Source organism: Colossoma macropomum, unplaced genomic scaffold, assembly GCF_904425465.1.
Source record: "Colossoma macropomum unplaced genomic scaffold, Colossoma_macropomum, whole genome shotgun sequence".
NCBI lineage: Eukaryota > Metazoa > Chordata > Actinopteri > Characiformes > Serrasalmidae > Colossoma > Colossoma macropomum.
The window spans coordinates 361,604-386,215 of NW_023495967.1; the positions used below are offsets into that span (position 1 = coordinate 361,604).

A 24,612-nucleotide genomic window follows, 5' to 3' on the forward strand; every position below is an offset into this window, starting at 1 on the left:
GCTAAAAAAAGAAAGTGGAACCTTCTGGGCCACTGACAACAGTATTACATAACCATAAATACTTGGTTGCCATGGAAACGTCTGGGGGGGGGCAATGGTTAATGCACACCTCAAACCCCCTCGGAATAAACATCCTAAAAGCCTCACTTCCTCGGCCCCCAGCCCTTGTTTTTTTTTCATGTCATGTTTCTCAAAATGCATGCCCCACCCAAAACTTTGCCACTCTCTTCCTCCAGCTCATCTCTCTCCTCGTCGATAGCCTTTTATTACACTCTTCCAATTTCTTTTTTCCCCCTCCTGAGCCGCTGTTTATCTAGACTTCCTCTCCCCAGTTTCCTCTCTCTCTCTCTCTCTCTCTCTCTTTCACTCTCTTCCTCACTCACTCTCACGGCAGCCGCGACCCCGTCAGCTCTTTATACCCGTCACCATAACAACCACAAATGTTCTGACAGATTTGCTGGCACTGCACAGAGAGGTGCGGCACTAGAGAGAGAGAGAGAGAGAGAGGGAGAGAGGGAGAGAGGGAGAGAAGTAAAAGAGATATAGGGAAGAAGGCAGAGAAAGCGATGCTATCCACCTACGCGCCTTTGCAATAATAAACGTACGTTCTGTTCTGTTCATTTCATCCGAGACACTCCACTGTGCTCACCTCACTCCTCTCAAACACACACACACACACACACAACACACACACACCACTTCACACCATCCACCATTTTACAAAACAGCAAACTCAGACTAGTGCAGATTAGCATGCTAGCTTCCACTGAGCCATTTTGAATGATCCTTATTGCTGCAAATCCATCCTGTGAAAGCACCACTGTGGTGGTGATGCTGATTATCTGCAGGATAACTCACACTTTCCTCTGTGAGATTGCCACACGGATTCTGTCTAGGGGGTAAAACTGCACCCCATCTATCTGAAGTTTCATAAATTGTATATATCAATTTTGGAATGTTAGCATCGATTATACGAATATTCAGTAACGTGTGCACTCATTTTTTGGCTCGAAATAACATTCTCATGCTTTTTCAAATGTAAGAATCCAGTCACATTTGTGCACACTGTGTATATTTGCAAAAGATTCTGAATCATACCATGAAATCAAATCAAATCATGGTCAAATCTGAAAGAATCAAAATTCAGCTTGTGTCAAATAAGTGTGCAATATGATCTTGTGATGCACTGAATTGTTTCCTAAAGAGGCGTAACGGATTCGAATTGTGAAAACTGAAGATGCCTATAATCATTTCCTAAAGAGACATAACTGAATCAAATCACGGTGAATCCACAGTGAGCCATTCCCTAAAGAATAAGAAACAAATCTAATCGAATCACAGCAAAATTTGAGATTTGATGATATCCCAAACCGTTTCCTAAAGAATCAAAACTGACTTGTAGTGAATCATGTTGAAATATGATCTTGTGATGCGCTAAATGATTCACTGAATCTTTCTCTACAGAGTCAGAATCCAATCCAATTGGTGGTGAAGGCTGAAGATGCACTGAATCATTTAATCATTTCCTAAAAAATTTCAATCAAACTGAATTAAGGTGACATTTCATGACTGCAGTGAATCATTTCCTAAAGAATCATAATCAAATCAAATTGTGAGGACAGAGATTTACACCCCTACCCCCGTCGCTCCCACAGAGAAAGAAAATGAGACAATAGAAGCTATAGCACACTTCAATGTGGTTAGACAAATCTCTCTCCAACCACCAACCCATATTCTCTATCACATTAGTGCAGGTGGTTTGGTCCGTTATCATGCTAAACCCACGACTTCCAGTTCAGTCAGTATAGGGTAGATAATGAGTGTTTACAGGTTCAGATTATTTTCTTTTGGTCCGTGTCTGCTTATCACACCAACTCCACTGTCCAGCCCATACTACGTCCACACCTCCAGAGGGACCATTCTCTCTTTTGTGCCGGGTGGTGGGAGCAGGTTTTCCTCACACAGGAAGTGCAGGGGGAAGTGAACGAGGATGCCCCTGATAGCCTGAAGCTCGCGGCTGGCTTGCTCTGGGTCTGTCTGGGCAAGGTTCCGTGTGCTCACGTGTTCCTGCAGCTCGCGCATGTTACGGATCGAGTCCAACGGAAGACACCGGAAAACCTGCAGAAAGGAGAACAGGATGGTCCAAATGTGGTTAAAGTGATAGTTCAGCGGAAAATCGATTGCACAAGAAAAGTTCCTCTTTTCGTTAATGTAGTCACTTGGTGTTCTTCAGAGCTAGATTAGCCACACAGCTCTAAAAAACTAAAAAAAGCAAACTTCAGACACCAAACAAGTCTGATTGACTACATTTGCAGTAAAGGGGAAAACTGTGTGAATTACATTTTTTTTAAAACCATTCTGCTTTTAAAAGCACACTCTGCATGAGTCTCTGCATGAGTCCTTTGCTATTTGACAGCAATCAAAACATTTCTTGGATCGTCGTGGCTAAAACTACTAAAAAGCCACTTTAAAAGCAGCCGTCAAACACTACGTGGAAAATTTTTAAATAATTTTTGTAATACATATCCTATACCAGTGTTTTTCAATGCTGGTCCTGAAGAGCTACTGTCCTGCACATTTTACTGCTTTCCCTGCCTTAACACAGCCACTATAACTCAATAATGGGCTGTTAATGAGCTCATTAGATGGACCAGGTGTGAAGGGAGCAGGGAAAACACAAGAAAGAGCAGGGCGGTGGGCCTCCAGGACTAGGATTGAGAAACAGTGCTCTATACCTTTAGAAGTGGTTCTTCAAGGGTTCTTTAGTAAAGCCAGTGGTCACACATCCAACATAAATGACAATGACTAGTTAAATGTTTTTTCTCTGCGTTTCTTCTACTGTCACACATCGTAAATACAGTCTTTTTATGAATGTAGTTGATCAGCCAAGATATATTTGGTGTCAGAAGTTTGCTTAAGTTTTGCACTGGAGCTACGAGCCTAATGTACCTAACGAGTAAATGGAGGCTAACATTACAAACTGCATGACTAAATCATTACACATTTCCCTCAAACAGTGTGGAGTCCAGTGATCAACAATAGACTTGCTTATGTGGTTTCTAAGACTGTATGACATACTGTTCTCTAAACAAGGGACAAAACAAACCTCTACATAGTTTCTGCGACTGTTTTGTATTTTGCGATATACTTTGATCTTTCTAGCTGCAAATCTGTCACATAAGAGCACCAGTGCGGTGAATCTGCAGAATGACACTTTTCCTCTTTGTGGTTGTCCCATGGCGTCTGCCGCTCCCACAGAGTAATGACTCAATGCATGTTATAGCCCAGAAACCACATAAGGAAATCTTGAGCTTTCAAATGCACTATATAAGTAATGATTATTTGACATTACCTAACAACCTGGCACAGTTTGTGATGATGTAGGCATGCAGTTTACACAATGCTAACTGGTGTTTTGGCTATAGTGGAGGCCTATTGTAGCTACTGCATGTTAGCTATATTAGCTTTGTAGCTCCATTGCAAAACTAAATAAGCAAACTTCAAACACGTCTTGGCTGATAAACATTTGGGGTAAGGGGGGGGGGCACTGTCAATTCGATTTTTGGACAAGACATTCCTTTAAAGGTGAACTATACACAAATCTATGAATGAGTCCTTTGCTATTAACAGCAATCATTTCTTGGATTGTTACACAAGCTAGAACTTCGAAGCCAGAACCCAGCCAATGACCCTCAATTACAATTTGGTACAAATTAGTAATCATTTTTATCCTGTACTCCCAAAACACTTCAAAGTTACTTTAGTAAAGGAAATGGTTATATATAGAGATCCATTTGAATGGTAAATAGTTGTCTCAATGGTTAAAATCTTTGTTTTTCTGATGTCTGTTGTATATCGTACTTTTAAGGACCTTTTAATAAGGGGCTCTGCTCTGCTATTGTTACAAATCCTAGAACTTTTTTGGTACTATTTAGAACCCTTTTACTAAAAGTGTACATGTTGCCCCTCAACCTTTTCTGAAGTGATGAAGGCATATGAAAGGCTGTGTTGCAACGAATAAAAGAATGAAAGCAGTAAAGCGTGGTCCACTGGCTTGCTACACAGCCTGCTGAGTTTCCTCAAATGGTTCAATCAAACTGGCCGCCTTCACAGACCGGAATAGCCATTTCCTAATTCAGCCACCCAACTCCCACTCATAAGCAATTACCAAGGTAATTACTGTCTATAAACTATTTCAGTGAACTTCACAAAAACAGATATTACAGTGTATTTGTCCGCAAATACAGAGTCTTATAAGGCAGAGTAGTGGAGAGAATGGTCTGCTCACACTAGCAAAACATACCTACTAAGAACAACTTATTTCTGTGATGTAAACAGACATGAATAAAGGAATTCAAAACACGTGTATAACCGATGATATCTTAGACATCACTCACTCAACCAATCACGGTTGTCTCTGGTGTTGGCATGGCGACAAACAAGATGACCGATCAGCTGTATCCCAGCAAGACATACTTTTGTACATTATTATTAGTTTGCCTTCTGTTTCGTCATGTGCGATGCTAGCAACTCCAAAAATGACTTAAACTGGGTCACCACATCTGAGCTATATACGAAACCACCGAAAGCTCCTGAATTAGGTGGTGAAACTCTTGGTTCTCCTTTTTCAAAATGGAAAATAGCATGCTAATGTCTCTATGTGCCCGTTTTGTGGGGAGAAAAGGAAGTTATTTTTGTCACATGAAGACATTCTGCCCACATCTGGTGTGTATATTTTTGAAGTTGTGTCAGCATGTATCATATTTTCGTGTATATTTTGTAACTGTGGCTAAACACAGTTCTCTTACCGTTTCATAGATGGAAGCATTTGATTGGGCGATTTTATTCCAGACATCATTGAAGAATTGATCGCTGACTGGATCATCAATATCAATAGGTGGGTCAGATTCCGCCCCCAACAGGACCCTGAGAAAGAGAAAAATAATGAATAGTTTGGCGAAAAATCTAATTTACACTTAAACCAACCACAGTCGATCAGCCAAAACATGTTTGGTGTCTGACATTTTGATTCTTTAGTTCAGGGGTGTCAAACTCAACCACTAAAAGGGCCATATTAAAAAATCTCAGCAAATCCGTGGGCCAGCTGTGTTTTTATTTCATTTTTACTTAATTTTGCCTTGACCCAAATGATCATCAGGCATTGAACACTTATTCAAAAATAATTCTAAATAAAAATGAATTGTTTTAGGTTTCTTTTTTTTTTTTAAACCGCCTATTTTCCTGAACTAGACACCAGGCATCTTTTCTTTTTGTGTAACCGCTGGCCCACAGATTGTTGTTGGGGGAAGGGGGTCAGAACACACACTATGTTGCAGTGAATGCTGGGGACTGTAGTGCATCTCAGGGTGAAACGGGATAATAAGAATAGAAAATTAAAATAATTTCGCGGCCCGAATAGGACTATGTAGCTAACAAGTACAGAAAGTGTATAAACTTCTTGCCTAAATCATCTTACACTCACGTCAAACCAAATAAAGTTGTTAAGTAACCTCAAATAGACTTGCTTATGTGGTTTCTGACACTTTCTGTCGTACCGCTGCCTATAAATATGGACAAAACTGTGTCATCACTTAAAAAAAACGTCAAATAAATTTCACATGTGAAAAAAAACATAGGTGGTTTTTGTACTCTTCACATGTTAAAAAATATATGGTCACAAAATCACACAAAAATGTGTGTTTACTTGTAAACACTTGTGGTTTTTGCACACAAATAAATCACTGGGCCTCATTCACCAATCATTCTTAAGAAGAAATTTCTTCTTAAAACCCCTGACATTCACCACACACCTAAGAACACAAAGGTGCAAACAAATCTGCAGTTTAAGAACACGTCATGAATCTGACGTAGACATTTTCTTAGGACCTTTCTCAAGAACAAACTTAAGAACAAACTCCAAGATACTGGTGAATGAGGCCCATTCTGTCTACCTTTCAAATCCTTTTCTGAGCTCCAGTTGTGGAAACTCCTGTTTTTTCACCTATTTTCCTCAGATTTTCCCTTTCCTTGTGGATTATCTATCAAATTTCCTCAAAAATATATCATAAAAAATGAATAACTTATACTTAATAGCCTTTTTGACTGGAAATTAAATAAAGAGCTGGGGGTCTCAGACATTTGCACAGAACTGTATGCACATACACAAACACAAGGTGACCTCCCAAACCCAGCTGATTTCTCCTCATGCAGAGGAAGGTGCTGTAGACATGCACTCCACTGCCAGCCTCTTACCGTTTCCCATAGCAACCCAGAGATGTGCTGCTCGCTGGCAGGAAGGAACATAGCGTGCCAAACACACACTACTGCACACACAGGAGGGGAAGTTAGAAGGAGGAAAAATGAGGAATGAGGTACAGAACCGGCACACACAAACAGCAGGCCTTTACGGAGACACCTGATTCCTGAGCAGGTCATATCGATATGGTTCTCTACTGTTTTGAGTTTGTTTTATTATACGTTTCTATTATTGTTAAGCACTATATGTAAAGCTGCTTCCTTAGGCATGTTACACTGCTGCACACTGATTCATACCAGAAAAATGCTGCAGTGCACTCTAGTTAGCCAGGAAGCTAACACAACAGTTAACAAGGTGGCTAACTCAGTAACCATAAACAATAACAACATAAAAGAAAACAAAATTGTATTAGTTTATTATATACTTACTACACCATAGTGCTACACACTGATCTGTAGCAAAAAAGTTTACTGGTGTTGTTGGTGACAGTGGGCCAAATTATGCAGCTGCAGCTAACATCGCAGTAAAACCACAAAAGTTAAGATAATAATACAGTCAACTGATTTAGTTTCTACTGAAATGAATGTAATTTTGCACAAGACAAGTTTACTGGCAAATGCAACTGGGTCATTCTGAGCACTGCAGTGACACTGCTAGTGACATCGCAGTGTGCATTACACTGGTACACAGCAGTGCTGTGGGAGTTTCTAAACAGTTAGTGTCATTGCTGCACTGAGAACAGTCCGCCAACCAAAAATGTCCAGCCAAGCACCCTGTCTTGCACCCTGTGGCCAAAAACTGACCTCTGAAGAAGGACTAGAAAATGACTAACACAAACAGATGTACATCTACAAGACAGACCATTAAAGTAGGCATCTCTTATACACTGAACATTAAGTGGACACTGTGTTTAAAAACTCCAGCAGGACTAGTGGATCACAACTGATCCACTCACACCAATACAAACACAGACTCACACGTCACCACCACATCAGTATCACTGCAGTGCAGAGAATGATCCACCAGCCAACTAATACCTCCTCTGTGGTGGTCCAGTGAGGGTCCTGACTATTGAAGAACAGGACAAAGGAAGGCTGACAAATTATGCAGAGACTCTAATCACAAAATGCATCTATGTGGTCAATGGAGCTGATAAAATGGACAAAAAAATATATATAATAAAGTGGCCAGTTAGTTTAAAAGCTCCCATGACAAATAATTAGTCACATGCTTCAGTTCTTCTCTAATACCTGGTTAAGCTGAGTTGTCTTAATGACAGTGTCAATCCTGTCAGGGAAGTATTACACCAGTGTCTTGAGATACTGTCCATTTTAGCCCTTCCACTGAGTGTGCTTCATGTCCGAGCAGGACACAACATTGACACTCCCACATTCCAGTTAACAACTGTAGGGTGTCTGTATTTGACTGTATTTGTCACTTTTTAACATCAAGTGATATGCTGAAACAGGCACATACAAACTCTGACCATGTGCACCCAGCTTGTGGTAGAGTGAACTAGAGTGGACAGGGACTGGTTACTTACCCAACAGGACCGATGCTTTTAAGACAATGGGACACTTAACCAAGTATTACAGAAGAAATAAAGGCATGTGAATAATTTTTGGACCCGTAAGCTTATACTCCCCTGTACAGTCATCATTTTAGAGATACGAGATTTAATTCTGACAGTGATAATATAAAATCATATATCCGCCTTTGTAAAACAAAGGAAACGGAGCTTGTGTTGTATTAGTGCAGCGTACCGAACTAAAATCATAAGTGTAAGAATGTGGATAATAAGCAGGTACAGTGTTGTTCTCTTGCTCTCTCACTGTGATAATCCTACACCCACTCACTGCCCACTCACTGGGTCAGCCTGCACAATCTCCTGTGCATTTAGTGCATTGTTAGCTTTGTGCTGGCTTAAAGCTGCAGTTCTACAGCCTCTTTTAAGCTAAACACATACTAACTCACTCACCCAGGAGCTGTTTGGATCTTATCCCTCAAATCCAGGAGATTCACAACATCCCTCCGTGTGGATCTGCATGTGTTTATGTTTATGTATGTATCCCTATAAGCTTTCTCTACTCCATGTGTCAAGCCAATACAAGAGAATAATGCTGCCTTACAGATGGTCTCAAAAAAGGAAGGCAGACACAGACACACATACACAAACATCACAGCCAGGTGTGCCATAATTAACTGAACATATCACTAACATGAAAACTAGCAGTGAAAAAAAAAAGTCTTCAAAGACTGTCCACTATAAAACTAACTAAAACAAAGCAGAATTATTGAGAAAAACCCTGCAGTTTTATGTTTTCAGCGAATGAGAGTTTATTCTACTATTTTCAAATACCTATTATCACTGCATTCATCATAATGCTAAAAACTAAAACTAAAACAAACTAAATAAAAAAAGGAAGTGGTACTTTTCAGAAAATGAAAACAAAACTAAAACTATTAATAAATGCTAAAAACTAAAATTAAAACTAAACTGAAATCAAAAACTAAAATAAAAAACTTGCGAAATGTTCAAAACTACAGTAACTGTGCCACAAAGACACACACACACACACACACACTTTCTTACACACAAGCTCCCTCACACACACAGGCACTTTCATGCACTATTTTTTTAATACCTTGTCAGGGTGTGGCCTCTTTACATTTTGTGGCCTCTTTACATTTTGCTCCATATGTTTTGAATAAGTATTTATATGTAATAAGTATTTTATATTGTGTAAGCATATATATGTATTATGTAAGTACCTATATGTAAAGAATTTTAAACTTAACCCTAAGCTTAACCTCACCAACCAAAAACGAATGTTTTTTGCTCTTTCAGGTTTAATATATGAAACACAGAGCTTTCGTAAAGAGGTCAAGATGATTCAGTTGGCCCTGTAAATTAGGCTTGTCCTATCAGAAAAGCACACCCACCTGAAGCATTCTTTGCGCAGGGCAAGTGCGAGTGGTCCTGCTTCGTACTCTTCTCCGTTCATGCGTGACGGGACCCTCTCTTCGTCCTCCACCAGCACGGCCAGCTCGCTGTCCCGAGAGCCCAGCATGCTGCGGTCATTAATGTTAGCCGAACCTGAAAAGAAATTATGGCAGGAGAGACAGAGACCAATCAGGAATCAAGAAGAATAACCTTTGTTCTGGAACGTCCAGTGAAGGGGCTGCAGCTCAAATTACGTACCTCTGCAGTTTACTCTCTACTTTTAGTGTAATTAGTGTGATCATACTTGGAAATACATCTGGACATGCTTTACTAGGAGCCATTTCTGATTTTGTTTATTAGGACTTTACATTTTATTTCTTCCCAGTATGTTCAATAAATGAATAGTGATTGTACAGTAACAGTACGGTGATGAGTACTTATTTTCAAAAGCAATTAAACATGTAATTTGATCTGGGATTTTATGGGCATCTTCCTAATATTCTAATAACCACGTTATTGAAAGCCCTCAGTCCAACACTTTCAGTCTGTTACGTCACTGAAGCAGAGCTAAACTGGAAAATTATTCACAGGGCACTCTTTGTACATGTGTGTTGACCACAAGAGCAAGATTAACCTAATTAGGAAGAAAAGACAGATTTAGGTGTCCTGGGGCCTTAAGGTAAAAGACAAATAACACAGGCAGAAAGACTGAAGCAGGTTAAACTCCGTTAACATAAGCATGAAATATGAATCTCACCCGAGCACAACACAAACCCAAACTCTGACTGTGATACTCAGGGGCTGCCTGGATTTTAAGGTGTAGTGCACAGTGCTCAAAGTGAAACACAGATACAGACTTTCAGATGAACATTCTGAGCTGTATTTCTACTTTCCACCAGAAGATGGCGTTAAAGAGAAGCTTTTCAGTAAGTCTGCAGGTGGCAGGGCTGCACCTTATTTCATTTTCCAGAGAGAAAAGGGCATTAATAACAGGTATAATCAAAAATACATGTTTTTGTAGTATATACGGTTGAGTCTGTTTCATCAGTATCTGAATTACTTTCTCTGAATTGATTCACTGGTCAGAACATGATTAAAAAGCTTGATCTGATGTGTGTTCTCACCGATGATGTAGCAGCGGTCATCAGCGATCAGGGCTTTGCTGTGGACGTAAATGAGTTCAGTAATGGGCGTCTGGCCGAGCTCCGAGTGTGTGCGCACGCCACACAGGGAGATATACTGTGTCCATTCATCCTGCACTGGAAGGGGAGAGAGAGGGCACAGTCGCTATGACGATCACTGAAAGAGCCATGCTGATTGGCTGCCTGGCTGACTGACAAATATGACACTTACTCTGTTCCTTCAGTCTTGACAGAACGGATAACTCGCCACGATTCATCGTCCTGAAGAAGAAAAACAGTTTCATTTCTCATCACCACAATGCATTCCTGTAGAAATGAATACATTTTGTAAATGGTTTATTTTAAATGAAGAATGCTTTATTTATTCTTTATGGCAAAAAAGGTCTGAATATTATATACCATGTAAAAAACGAAAGTGTAGCCTGTCAGGCTTAGTCTCCCTTTTAATTAAGTTATAGATACAGTCAGATGCAAAAGTTTGGGTGCCCTGGTCAAGTAACGTTTTGTTCATTTCCTAAGTGAAAAAGTTAAACATGACATTTTCTGCACTTTTTGGTGCAACAATTCTATTTATTTGCTGAATTTCACATATTGGTAAAAAAAAAAGCATATTTTATGTTTTTTTTCAATATGTTAACCTCAGCAAATAGATAGAAATAGTGCACTAAAATGTGCAGAAAATGGCATGTTTGTGAGTGTTATAAATGTGTTTATAAATGTGTGGTAAATGTGTTTATTTTCACTTTGAAAATCAACAAAAAATGATATTTGACCAGAGGTGTTAAACCTTTTGCATACAGCTGTGCACTATAGGCCAGGATACCAGCAATATATGTAACACTATTTTCAATTTAAAAAAGAAAAAACATGTAAAGTGTGATGAAAGGTTCTCAAAACATCATGTATAAAAAAAATGAAGACAAGAAACTGTAAAATCAGCCTCTGTGAATCCTGTGAAATGCAATACACTATAACTTGCACTCTAAAGTGCACAGTTTTTCTCACATCTATATTAAAAGGACCATGAGGTTAGATGTACCTGTAGGTAAAGTGCAGTATCGCCTGTATGGCTCTGCCTCCTCCTTCAGCAATGTCTCCTTCAAAGCCAGGTAAGAGAGGGACCACAACAAACACGCGGTACTTCTTCTTCTCACTACACACAGGAACACAGAGTGCTTAGTTTGCTTCCCCAGTGCACAGAAAAAAAAAGGATGAGAGAAGAAAAACAGAGTGAAACCAGTATGTCCTCACACACAAACACACACACACACACACACACACACACACACACAAACACACAACACACACCTGTGGGCACGCAGGATCCTCTTAACGATGGCATCTCCGATGGTGTTGTGAACATTCTTCTCATCGGCGCAACTGATGAAGAACTGATTCTGAGGAAAATAGAAATATATAACACACTGTTAGAGACCTGTAAGGGTTTAAAAAGGGTAATCAGAGAATCTCTCCTCCAGGAAGTCCAGTATTTACCATCAAATACCTCGTTTACCTAATCGGTTCTTCACTAAATTAACTATGGTGGATTTAATCAATCCATACAGTGCCTGGACTGCAGTGAGAAGTTAGGAACCAAATCTGTGTTCTTCTAAAAATATTCTTGTAACCAATATATTCAAAAATATTTTGAAAATAAGACGTCATGTGTTACTGTATTTATGTTTATTTATATTTATTCTAATATTAAAAAACATCACAGAGAGACACTCTTTCTATGCAGAAAGTTGTGCACAGTACTGTATATTTTTGGGCATACCTTCATATGTAAAGGTTTGGTCGCTCAAATATGAAAATACGGCCCCTGGTCAAACTACGTTTATATATATATATATATATATATATATATATATATATATATATATAATTTATTATATTATATATTTTATATTATATATTATAAGTTGAAATAGGTCAAGCACATTCTCTACAGGGAACACACTTGTGCACATTTTAATGAATAATTGCAGTTTATTTGCTAAATTTAACATACTGGGGAAAATGAAAAGCTAACAGTGAAAAGGTTATGCCACATTATTATTTATTTTTATTTATGTGTTATCTTTTTCCAAAACTCAGCAAATACATAGAAATTGTGCACTAAAAGTAGCAGAAAAATGTCATATTTAAGCATGTGCTCTGTAAAGGATGTGTTAACTTATTTTCAAATTTCAAAAAAATCAAGAAAATATACCATTTGACTTTTGCATATGACAGTCACGACATAAAACTAAAAAAATATAAAACCACTATAAAGATAACAATACCATGTCCCAACTAACTGTGTGTAGATAGCAACAGCTGTTTCTGAAGGACATTCCTTTAAAGGGGAATTTCACTAATTTTTCAAAATGTTTGCATAATTCAATCTGTAAGATGTAACCAAAGCCATTCAGAGTGGTTTGATATGAAAAGCTCAATTCTAGACAAACTTAGAGTCAGAATTGTTCACAGTAGCGGTGACAGGAACCAGACATCTACTTCTAAAAGCTCCCTCACAGAAAGTTATTACACAAAATGGTCAAAAATTTGCTGCTTGGTACCTGAAACTCTGTTTCATGATAGTTTTGAGATAAAGTTTTTGCCTGCAATGTACTTTTTAATCTATTTATGCAGGGGTGCATGAAGAGAGGGTGTTATATGGCAAAATAGCTCCCAAACAAAATGTATTTGTTCAGATGCCACTAGGTACCACTATTCACTATTCAGGTACCAATATCTTATCATTTATCATCAACAGACCATATAAAAACCTCAGAAGACGTGTCAGTTCACTGGTGGTTTTGGATAGTAAATAAAATGGCTATATTCATGCTGTAGACGTTGTGACCCCTGGTTCCTATCAGCACCACTGTAAAGAAATCTGAGTCTGTAAGTTTCTCTACAATAAAGCATTTTACTTCAAACCACTCTGAATGACTTTGTTTACATCTCAGTGATTGAATTATTTAGAAATTTTGAAAAAAATGTTCGAATTCCCCTTTAATTTTGGAAAGTAGAATGATGTTTTCCATTTTAAAAAAATCAAAGAAAACCTACCAGTATCTTTCTGTTTGTATACAGCAAACAAGTTTTGCGCAACACTCAATACTCACTGCTCAGTGTTCTACTGAGTCAATCAGCTCCTTGGTTGAGTGAAGCGGATCATGCTCGGTGATGTCATGAATGAACATATGGCACTGTTAGAAACCCCTATAACTGGGGCTCAAAGTGCTCAAAAATATAACATCAGTGTAATATTTACAGTGTTACAGTGTTGCCCACAAGCTTTACATTCATTTTGGACTCGATCAGGTGGGCCCTCTGGCATCTGACAAACCCAGAAGGCATTATTGAGCTGTGACAAACATTTTTCAGGCAGAATTTGACGTTAGTGGAGGTCTGTGACACAAAATCACTCATTGCAGCAAATTCCTCTGAAATGAAAGTAAATTCACAGGCAAAAACCAGCATAACTGGGCCTTTGGCAACATCAGTATTTCTGACAGAACTATTCGCTTAGGACCCTGGAGCATGGTCAGAATGGGCGGGCGGCACATGATCATTATGTTGGCAGCTGAATGCAGTCACATGATGACCCAGAAACAGAGAGCAGCATACAACACTCTAACAGTAGCAAACTGTTTGCGTATGGCTGAGTGAGGACACACACAGGAAGGCCTGTCAGTGTGTATCTCCCCAAGTGTTATTATCATGCTAATCACGCTAATCAGCTGAAAATGCTTTTGATTTCTTTTGTGTATTTGACTGTTGTGGGTGTGTGTTGTACCTCTATGTAGATGTAATGCTGGCTGTTCTCAATGGTGTGTATGTAGGCTTTGAGGATGGAGCACTCGCACGTTCCCGCTGACCAGCGATCCACTGAGCGCAGAACCTTTTAAAAGAGAGAGAAAGAGAAAAGAAAGACATGAGAGAAAAGCAGAAAGAGTGGGAGGACAGGAGGTAGCATAATGTGCCATTGTCTGTATGCAACATGAGACACCGCACTCTCTGGGGAGGGGAGGTGTACTGCATGTTAGAATCAGAAACACTTTAATTCTCTATACACACACACACACACACACACACACACACACACACACACACACACACACAGACAGACACACACAGACACAGACACACACAGACACACACAGACACACAGACACACACAGACACACACACACACACACGAGAAAATTGTGTAAAGCTATTAATAGTGACAATGTTTATTTCTTTGAAAGAAATTGCTAACATTACAATAATTATAAATAAACAAATTTACATCCAACATCTAGTTTATCTAATCAATCCATCATTAAATGTAATCAGGCCTTCGTCACTCAACAAATACTTGCACTGCCTCCAGGAGTCAGATAGAAAACCTGCGTGCTTCTAAACTGCATTGTATAAACTGTCCTTCACAATTATTGGCACCCCTGGTAAACATTAGCAGAACAGGCTGTAAAATTATTCTTTATTGCTCATACTTTTGATCTTTCCATCAAAATATTAACAAAAATATAACCGTAATATGGAGTATAATGATAGAAAGAAAAAGAAAAAAAACAAATTCTTATCATGAAATATTAAACGTTCAAGTCAGGATGTTTTTACAGCCTATTTTGCTCATGTTTACCGGGGTGCCAATATTTGTGGAGCACAGTGTATGTGTATATCTTTATTCCAAGATGGTGTGTATTCATTTGTAAATGTTACATATTATTTTGATGTCTAATGCACTCAAAAAGCAGCTATATTCACTATATATCTACGCTATATGGACAAAAATATTGGGACACCTACAGGAGCTTGTATGACATCCCATTCTAAATCCATAGGCATCAATATGGAGTTCGTCCCCCCTTTGCAGCTATAAAATTCTACAAGATTTTGAAGTGTGTCTGTGGGATTTTTGCCCATTCATCCAGAAGAGCACTTGTGAGGTCGGACACCAATGTTGGACGAGAGGGTCTGACTCACAATGTCCGTTCTAGTTCATCCTAAAGGTGTTCTATGGGGTTGAGGTCAGTGCTCTGTGTGGGCCAGTCAAGCTCTTCCACATCAAACTCACCCAGTCATGCCTTTATGGACCTTGCTTTATGAACTGGGGCTCAGTCATGCTGGAATAGAAAAGGACCTCCTTCTCCAAACTGTTCCCACAAAATTAGAAGTATAGAATTGTCCAAAATCTCTTGGTCTGCTGAAGCATTACGATTTCCCTTCACTGGGACTAAGGGGCCTAGACCAACCCCTGAAAAACAACCCCATAACATTATCCCTTCTCCACCAAACTTTATAGTTGGCACAATGCAGTCAGGCTGGTCATGGTCTCCTGGCATTCGTCAAACCCAGACTCATCCAGGCTTGTGTCAGAGGTGGCATCCTATGACAGTGCCGTGTTTACAGTCCCTGAGCTCATCAGTGCGACCCATTCTACTGCCAGTGTTTGTCTATCGAGACTGCAAGACTATGTGCTTAATTTTATCCACCTGTTAGCAATGGGTAACACCTGAACTCAGTAATTAGGAGGGGTGTCCCAATACTTTTGTTCATATAACAATATATATATTGTTCAGTATATATATGTATGTGTAAAGCCAGCAACATATTTCATGAAAGTTCATGCAAACTGTATCTCATTACGAAGATTATCTTCCACCTTTATGTATCTTTAGTATCAATATGTATTTTATTATTCAGTAGTTTTTTTGCCTTTTTGTTTTTCTTTCATTTTTGCTTGTTCTATTTTGTAAGCTACACATTTTCCTGCACATACACAAATGCATATTTGTTATTATAAAACAAGTTATAATTTTGTAAATAGTTCACACACTATAGATGTAAATACCCTTAAATAATTTTGCACTATAACCTAGTTTGATTTCAAATCCAAGGTGCTGGAGCACAAAGCCAAAGCAAAAAAAAGCTGTGTCTATGTCTAGTTACTTACGCAATATGTGAAATATTTGTGTATTTGTGTACGTCAGCATGTGTGCTAAGCGTACCTGTACAGATGCTTTTGCTGCTCCAGGCACAGTAAAGGGAAGGTCACTGGCAGTGAAGTGGCTCTTGGGCAGCAGACATGGGTAAAACTTATCTTTGTACTTTATCTTGAAAATCTGAAAAACAGCACCACACAGATCAGTCAACAGCAGCGCCCAGCGAGTTTGTAAAATGAAGTTTACATTCTTCTTGACCTCTGACCTTGGTAAAGTTCCAGCGCTGGATGAAATGCCGTGCCAGGTCCCTGGCAGCTTTCCCATGAACAACTGCTCCAAGGTCACGCCATGGGATACGCGGCACCTGGGTCCGGTCCACATTATCTGAGGAAGAAAACACGTGTTTATCTTTGGACAGATAGTTTGCTATCATGATTTCAAAAGTTCTTTCATTGGATTTTCAATATTCTCACTGGCGCATTACATTCATCTCTTTTGGTCAGTGTTAAGTGAACACCAAACATGTGCATTGATGCAGCTACGTATTGTCCATTGGTATCCACTGGCATTACTAGAGGCTGTTCAGTGGTGCATCTGCGCAGTGTAGACTAGTGAAACTGGTACAAGTACAGCTTGTCCATAGGAATGCAATGGTACAGTGAGCCCACGGTTTGGTATGTATCACGGTTTTTGGGCCACAGTAATGATACTGTATCAGAATCTTTATAGTTAAGAAAAAATAAAAACACATCACTCTTTAAACAATGAACTCTTAATTTTGCCTATAGACAAATACAACTTTCCACTCAGAAAAATAGCAACACGAATGACTAGGCCTGGTTTCTGTCTGTACTTTAATACATAAAAATTAAAAGTGCTTCTTAGCTTTGACAATCTGTAGGTGCTTTGTCTTCCCTATTTTAAATAATTAAAGAGAGCTAAATATGGTATCTGTGTAGTTTGTTTTCAATTCCACTCTGTGATATTTCATACCCATACGAATTTAAAGAAAAAAGCATCACTTACATACTGGGCATCCTCTTACTTACTACCTCTTCACAAAATAGCTGTTAATGGGCTAGTAATGTTAGCCGAGGTAACTTCTCAGTAGCTGTTTACCTAAAAGACTGGCTGCCAGAGTCACGAGCACATCTGCAAATTTGGATAGGCTCAAGAGATATTCTAGTCTGCAGCGGAATAAAAAGTTTTGGAAATTACAGGAAAATGACAGGTATATCAGAATATTGTGGTTCACAGGTGTGTATTGAACCGTAGGAGATGTACCAAACAGTTCGATAACATACTGTGTATTGTTTCATCCCTACACTGCACAGTTACACTAGTGCAACTACTAAGTGTTCACTGGCACAACTTGACAATGTATACTAGTACAAGTTCAGAGCATTCAATGGAGTGACCGCACAGTGTTGACTGGTATCACCACATATTAACCAACGGCACGACTACAGTGTCAACTGGCATCATTGTACAATGACCAATGGTGCAACTGCACAGTGACCACTGGCATGATTGCACAAAGCGCACTGGGACGACTGTAGAGTATCCACTAGAGTAGCTTAACTGGAAATCAAGTTACCACCACAGAGTATTAGCTCAGTCCTAGATTCCTCTGTGGTGGTGGTGAGAGATCTGAACTGGACCTGAGTACCTTGGAAAGGCTGGTCCAGCTGTGTCCAGTCTTTCTTGATAAAGTTGCTGTAATCCTTGCCCAGCCATAAGAGAGAACTACAGCTCAAATCCACCTCATCATGAGCTTCCCCAGGATCCCCATCAGAAAGAGGAATGGCAGACCCATCTTCCCCTTCCGTCTGAGAGAGAAAAGATGAGAGATCTGTAAGAATGTGTGTGAGCGATAACAAAGAACATACAGAAAGAGATCTAGAATGGAAATAATAGCATAAACAGCAATACATGCATATGCAACAATACTACATATAAAACATTTATTACATCCTGACCTCTGGCACTGGTCTTGGACTGTGATTAGCTGTTTTGGAAGGAGCCACATCAATCAGCTTGTAGCTACTGTCATCCCATCTCCCAAAGGCAAGGTCCAGCCCGCCTACAAATGCCACGGTTTGGTCGATGACTACCATCTTCTCATGATGAGCCCACAAGAACACCACAGAGGCCACGTGATCAGGGTGACGCATCACCTAAGCAACACAAAAAACAAACACACAGGGAATGTTAGTCAAAGATCGGTAATGCTTTCTTATCTAAACAAACCTTAAGCGGGATAAACATCCTAAAGGCAAACATGGAAGCAGAGCTAGTCCAACTCATATACCACTGCAGTGCACTAATGGATTTCTAATTATGTTAAATGTAGATCAATAGTGACTGTAATAGGAATGTACAAGCACTTGCTGGGACACAGATACAAGCCTCGTTCAATACTTGTTACAACAGCATCACTTCCATGGAAATCCTGCAGGGCTAACGCTCAACATACAGGCTTCCTTCCAACAGTAGATAGAGGGTGATATAAAGAGAGAGCATTGTGTGGCATGATATAAAAGAATAGCAAAAAAAAGCAATAGAGGCACAAGGTATTATGATGTTGAGAGGTTTTATCAAATACAGTCATATGCAAAAGTTTGGGCATCCCTGGTCAAAGTACATGTTTGTTGATTTCATAGGTGAAAAGTTAACACACTTCTGCACATTTTAATGCACAATTATTGTTTAACATATTGGAAAAAAAATAAAACAAAATGTGACCTGTACGAAAGTTATAGCTCATTTTTCCCAATATATTAAACTCAGCAAATAAATCGAAATTGTGCACCAATATTTGCAGAAAAGTGTCATGTTTAAGTGTGTAGAGGATGTGTTAACTTATTTTCACTTAAAAAAAATCCATAAAACACTAGGATTGTTCATCGTTAGTCAGTGATGTACCAGCTGTAACCTAGGCAGCCCTACAAATATGGCCATTAAAGGCCACAGTAATGATGATAGAATAGGCACGACGCTACAATGCTGTGGATCTGAGCAGAAGAACAAGGTAAAATCTTATAATGTAGTGTAGTGTAGTGAGATGTAGTGTACAGACCTTGATGTTTGGGTGCAGATTCATCAGGGCTCTCTTACTGTAGTCACTGTTAATGCCCAGAGCCAACTCCACCTCCTTATACAAGAGTACGCACACCTTTACACCCTGCTCCTGAGAGAGAGAGAGAGAGAAAAGAGAGACACAAAAATGTTTGGTGTCTGAGGGTGTTTTCCCATTTAGTTCTTTTTAAATGACTCAAACTCAGTTCTGAAAGTGCTACGATGTAAGCAAACTTTAAAGGGGTCTCAGTTCTCTTTCTGATCCTCTTTAGCATTAATGAGATCTCAGACCACTTGTTGTTCTCAACTCAACACCTTTAGAACTCAGACCCAGTGACAATTTATAGGTTGTGTGATATGTATTGCAATTTAACAGCACATTTGATTGGCTGTGCCATGTTCAAAGCCATAGAAATATTGCAATTGCACCAAGCTACCACCCATGGAATCATATCACTAGATGTATCACTAGAAGCCATGCATTACAGTGAATTCACAGGTAGGGGGTGTCACTGCACGTTGTGTCATGTCTGTTAATGCTATAATGCGTCAGCGCTGCTGCCTCTTCACAAGATGGCACAAAACCAGGGGCAACCATTTACTGGGAACGCACAATGAATTGTATCTTAATCATTATTGTGATAAATACAACGTTAAGGCCTGTGATAATACAACAGATCAAATAACTTTACACGTGCAGGGCAAGAATGATGTAATGTTTTTGTTGATTTTCTAATTTAAAATTTGTTAACATACAAACATGGCACTTTTTTAAAAAAATTTAGGACACCATTTCTATTTATTTCCCAATAAAAACAAAAACAAATGTAATGCTGATTGTTTTCCAGCCTTACAGAGCAAAAAAATGTCCTCCCACCACTGATATAAGTAGCTATTACATATAGGTAGTATTTTATTTTTATGTTCTACAACATTGAATGTCGCTTTCGTAATTTTGCATTGTTTGCTATTTGCTTAAAGCAGAGGTTAGTTAGATGTCTGTTTATTAAAAAAAGTCTGTACTTGAGCCAAATTCCGTCAATGTCACACTATTTTAAACTTCAGCACTTCTTATATTGTCTTTGTGATCGCCAACAGTTTTATCAAAGAAAACATTTCATGCCCATATCGTGCAAGCTTAGTATTTCATAAGCACTGGAAGATTAAGGCTGTGTATGTGTGGTAAGCCTCCCGGTTCTTTAACCAGACTGGGGCTGTTTTCTTCTGCACAAATTAAGTGGACCACAAAAGAAACACAAACAAACAATACAAAAACGGCCCAGATGTGAAAATGGCTCAAGCGTGAAAATGTCCAAGCGTGAAAACGCCCAAGTGTGAAAACGCTCCAAAGTTTGCTTCTTTACTTTTGACCTGGAGCTATGAGGCCAGTGTAACTAAGCACAAGTGTGGACAAAACACAAGCTTCAAAATGGCTACTATCACTGTTTTTAGCTATGTGACAAATTTCTGTCCATTTTAGATGACAGTTAGCATCCAGTGTTAAAAAAACCACATAAGTCTATTTCAGATTAGTGAACAATTGAACACAGTTGGAGTCAACTCTGTGATGATTAAGCTGCAGTATGTATGATGCTAATTACTTAAACTTCCATTAGTAGTCAATAACAGCAGCACTGTAGATCCAGTGCAAACCTAAAGAAGCAAAGACACCAAGCATGTCATGTTCAGTTGATCATGTTTGAGGTGAGAGAAAAGATTTTGGCCAACTTGTCTTTTTAATAGTGAAATTACTGCTAATAAAACAGTTCAACAATTGTGCCCCACAGAAGAGGGGGAGGATGAAGAAAGTGGGGAAGGCAAGGAGTTATGGGAAATGTAGTGCAAGGTTCTCCTTACTGCTTTGCGTTTGAGGATCTGGTCCAGACGCCAGTACGTTCCTCTGGCGGGACGTTTGAGGAAGACTTCAGGGCTCAGCCTGAGACAGAGAGACAGGAGCTATCAGGACTGAACTCATGCATCCATTTATTCGCAATGAGGAGACTGACCTCACCGCTCAGCAATGTGAACTTATTAAAAGCTGGACAAGAGAGATGAAACCAAGCTTTGAAGATGAGGAATGAAGGATAACTCGCCATAGAAGATGCATTAACTATGATGTAGGAGCACTAGGTTCAGGACAGCCTGGTACTGGAAGAAACACTGCACCGTGATGTTGGCTACATCAAATTACAAGCCTTACTGTGACATTTTTCTCAAATCTGATATTTCTGCCTTGACGTTTCACTTCTGTCTGATATGAATCCATCACACTACTGTTTACACAGTTCTGAAAAAAACTCAAGGGGACTGAGTAGCTAAACGAAGCGTGTGTAATGATACTGACCACCAGTCAGTGATGAAGATCTCTTCCTTCGCCTTCTCCAGTGCATCTGCCAGGTCCGAAAAATAGCCACTGCCGTTCACATACCTGCCAGTCAATCAATCAGTCAATCAGTGAAGACGTTTTAACTTCAGAAGTGCTTTTTGTCAATCCGTTACTGATTCAACCACTGAATTGTACTATTTAAATGTGGAACTACTTTTCATGTTCTAACTAACAGGATGTCAATTTGTTTTGTGCACTGTGGACATGGACACTCACCATTTAGTGAAGGTGTGAGGTCTGGGCGGGGCGAAGCCCTCGAAGCGATGCATCTGGAGGAAATCGCAGCGTTCAGACAGACGACGAATCTCATGACTCCACCACTGAGCTTGCCTGTAGCTGTTGCACTTAATGATCAACTTCCTGTACACGAATATACATTACAGTTTATAAACGCTTCTTCACATTAAAACACTCTCCTTAATTTATCAAAAACGTATCCTTATTCTGAATAACCCAGGATGTTACAGTAAAATCGGTGCCATATGTGAGACACAACAGTCCACTACCCATGATTTAATTTTGACACTCAAACCAAGAATACTTTGGAATATCAAAGTAGAATACAAAGTAGTATAAGTAGTATATCTGTCTTAAAGGTACAGCAACCAAAGCAGCCTGTTTAAGGGATAAACAGAGGTGGAAACAGTCACATAGAAATGAATTAGGACTGTTTAGGTACATAACCCCCAAACGCATGTTATAAGTAAAATCAAAGAAAAAAATGTAGGATATGGACCCTTTAAGTTCAAATGTTTGTATATTGTTATATTTGTATATTTGTACAAATAGTTTCTATTCAATGTGAATTTTCAATGTTACATTGTTTTTTGTGTACCTGCTGAAGTTTTCGATGCACACTCCATGTTTGGTGTCGGTGTAGCAGCGGCCCACCAGAACCTTCAGCTCAGGATCAAAGAGCAGCACAAACGACACCAGCCCAGGATCTCTGATCACATAACCAATAAACAAATGATTAGATCCAATCCCAACACCAACACCAGTACTCAAAGATTTAAATCTTCTTCATAAAACATGAACATTTGTGACCTTTGCTGCAAGATATTAACATATTAAAGTATATTAGGGCTGCCAAATGATTCAAATAATTAATTGTGATTAATCTTGTTTGACTAATTTGATATTATTTGTTTTATCCTAAACATTTTTTTTCCATTTAAAGACAGATTTTGTTACAGCTGTGAACACTTCGCAACTTTCATCACTGTTCATCCAGTGAGAGCAGCAGTGGCTGCATGTTCCAACCAAAGAGTGAACATTTCTATGTCTAACATTAGAATCATTTTGCATAACTGTCTGACATTTGAAATTTGATGAAAACATGTCTAGTCTGAGTCTAAATTTGTCAGCAGGAGAAGGTTTCCAAGGAGAAAAAGAGGAAGGGGACTTATGTGCGCAAGAACAAACTGTTCTTGACCTTTTCCCTATAACCTCTCTAAGCATGGAGAAGTTGTTAAAACAAGATGAATTGCATCCTCGCCTCAGACAGGAAGACGAAGTTAGGACGGGGAGGCTTGAGGTTGGTGGAGCTGAAGAACAGGAAAGGAGGTGAAGGGTGTGTGGGTGCAAGAGTTTATGACTTGTTGATTTGTTGAACACAAACAGACACAAGGGTCAAATCAGGAAAACGCTCTAATTATGGCAAAAAAATTATAAGCGGCATTCCTAATCTATCCTGTCAACACATATGACAGCCCTAATATATATATATATATATAAGTATACATTAATTTCATTTTATAGAAAATGAATAATAATGTTTTTAATAAAGGAAAACTCTCTGCATTAATATTTTTATGTGAGTACTGAACAGATGAATTGATACTTTGGAACTGTCCTGCATGAGTGTGCTTGTGTCAGACCTGGACATGTAGAGCAGGAAGGAGTCTTTGACCACCAGCCAGCGGTGTGACCAGCGGAAGCAGAATTGATGATGGCCGAAGCAGTTGAGGCCCTGAATGCGGTGTCCTCCTGACCTCTTCGAAATAAAACCTTCACTGAGACACAAAAAGAACAAAGCAACAGACACAAGTGACCAGAACGAAAAGCAGGCATCAACTATTTAATTTATCCAAACCAAACACATGTAGAGACAAGCCTAGTAGTGCTGCAACACTGCTTGAAACACTGCCCACTGTATTTATTTATTAAAAACTTTTTATTATTTATTTATTATTATTATTGTTATTATTTTTAAATGCAGCCTATGGGTGAATCTAATTATGCACGCTTATTTGATTCAGGTGAGCAGAAACACACTCATTAGCAAAGATCTTTATTCAGAAACATATGTAAACCAATGCTTCTCAAAGCAATCAATGTAAAAAACTGTTTAAAGTTATTTATCATGGCAGGCAGTTTGATTTTGCCAGTAAAAACACAATATAACACTAGAATAAATACAGATAAACACTGAAAACTTTTTTTGGTACATAAAAAGTTTTTTATATATTAGTGAGAAGAACACAGGCTGCACTTCAGCCACTGCTGGAGCCAATTCTATAAACTAACACACTCACACATATCAAATCACAGTGTATCGTTTATTTATTTATTTGTGTTTTTTCTAATGTCCCTGAACCCTTAAATGCTTACCACCCAGATAGAACAATAGTGAAGACATCAAAACTATGAAATAATACTCATGGAATTACACCAATCAGAACTTTTGGCCTTATTTAGTAAGTAGGATGTCTCTTAATTTCATCGATTGCTTTGTTGGGAAACAACAGAGATACAGCTGTAAGTGAAGCTTCCTCTGGTAAACCTAAAGCTGAACCAAGTGAAAATCTACTGATCTAACATGAACAGACACCTGCAAACACGCTCACAGAGACACACTCGAACTG

The 24,612-nt window shown here is 39.0% G+C and overlaps 1 protein-coding gene across 1 annotated transcript in view; it reads right to left on the reverse strand.

Moving 5' to 3' along the window:
- Nucleotides 1-175: 175 nt before the first annotated feature.
- Nucleotides 176-24,612, reverse strand: part of pld2 (phospholipase D2) — a 62,276-nt gene continuing 37,839 nt past the window's right edge. Inside the window, exons 8-25 of the mRNA XM_036564396.1 lie at nt 23,626-23,760; nt 22,581-22,691; nt 21,962-22,105; nt 21,704-21,787; nt 21,217-21,295; nt 19,361-19,471; nt 18,261-18,458; nt 17,951-18,110; nt 16,547-16,665; nt 16,348-16,461; nt 14,130-14,234; nt 11,651-11,739; nt 11,382-11,495; nt 10,554-10,603; nt 10,325-10,459; nt 9,200-9,353; nt 4,809-4,926; nt 176-2,118 (exon numbers count right to left, since the gene is read on the reverse strand). Of these exons, the coding sequence (XP_036420289.1) occupies nt 1,894-2,118; nt 4,809-4,926; nt 9,200-9,353; nt 10,325-10,459; nt 10,554-10,603; nt 11,382-11,495; nt 11,651-11,739; nt 14,130-14,234; nt 16,348-16,461; nt 16,547-16,665; nt 17,951-18,110; nt 18,261-18,458; nt 19,361-19,471; nt 21,217-21,295; nt 21,704-21,787; nt 21,962-22,105; nt 22,581-22,691; nt 23,626-23,760 (2,245 nt within the window). The 3' untranslated portion in view covers nt 176-1,893. The remainder of the gene's footprint in view (nt 2,119-4,808; nt 4,927-9,199; nt 9,354-10,324; nt 10,460-10,553; nt 10,604-11,381; nt 11,496-11,650; nt 11,740-14,129; nt 14,235-16,347; nt 16,462-16,546; nt 16,666-17,950; nt 18,111-18,260; nt 18,459-19,360; nt 19,472-21,216; nt 21,296-21,703; nt 21,788-21,961; nt 22,106-22,580; nt 22,692-23,625; nt 23,761-24,612) is intronic.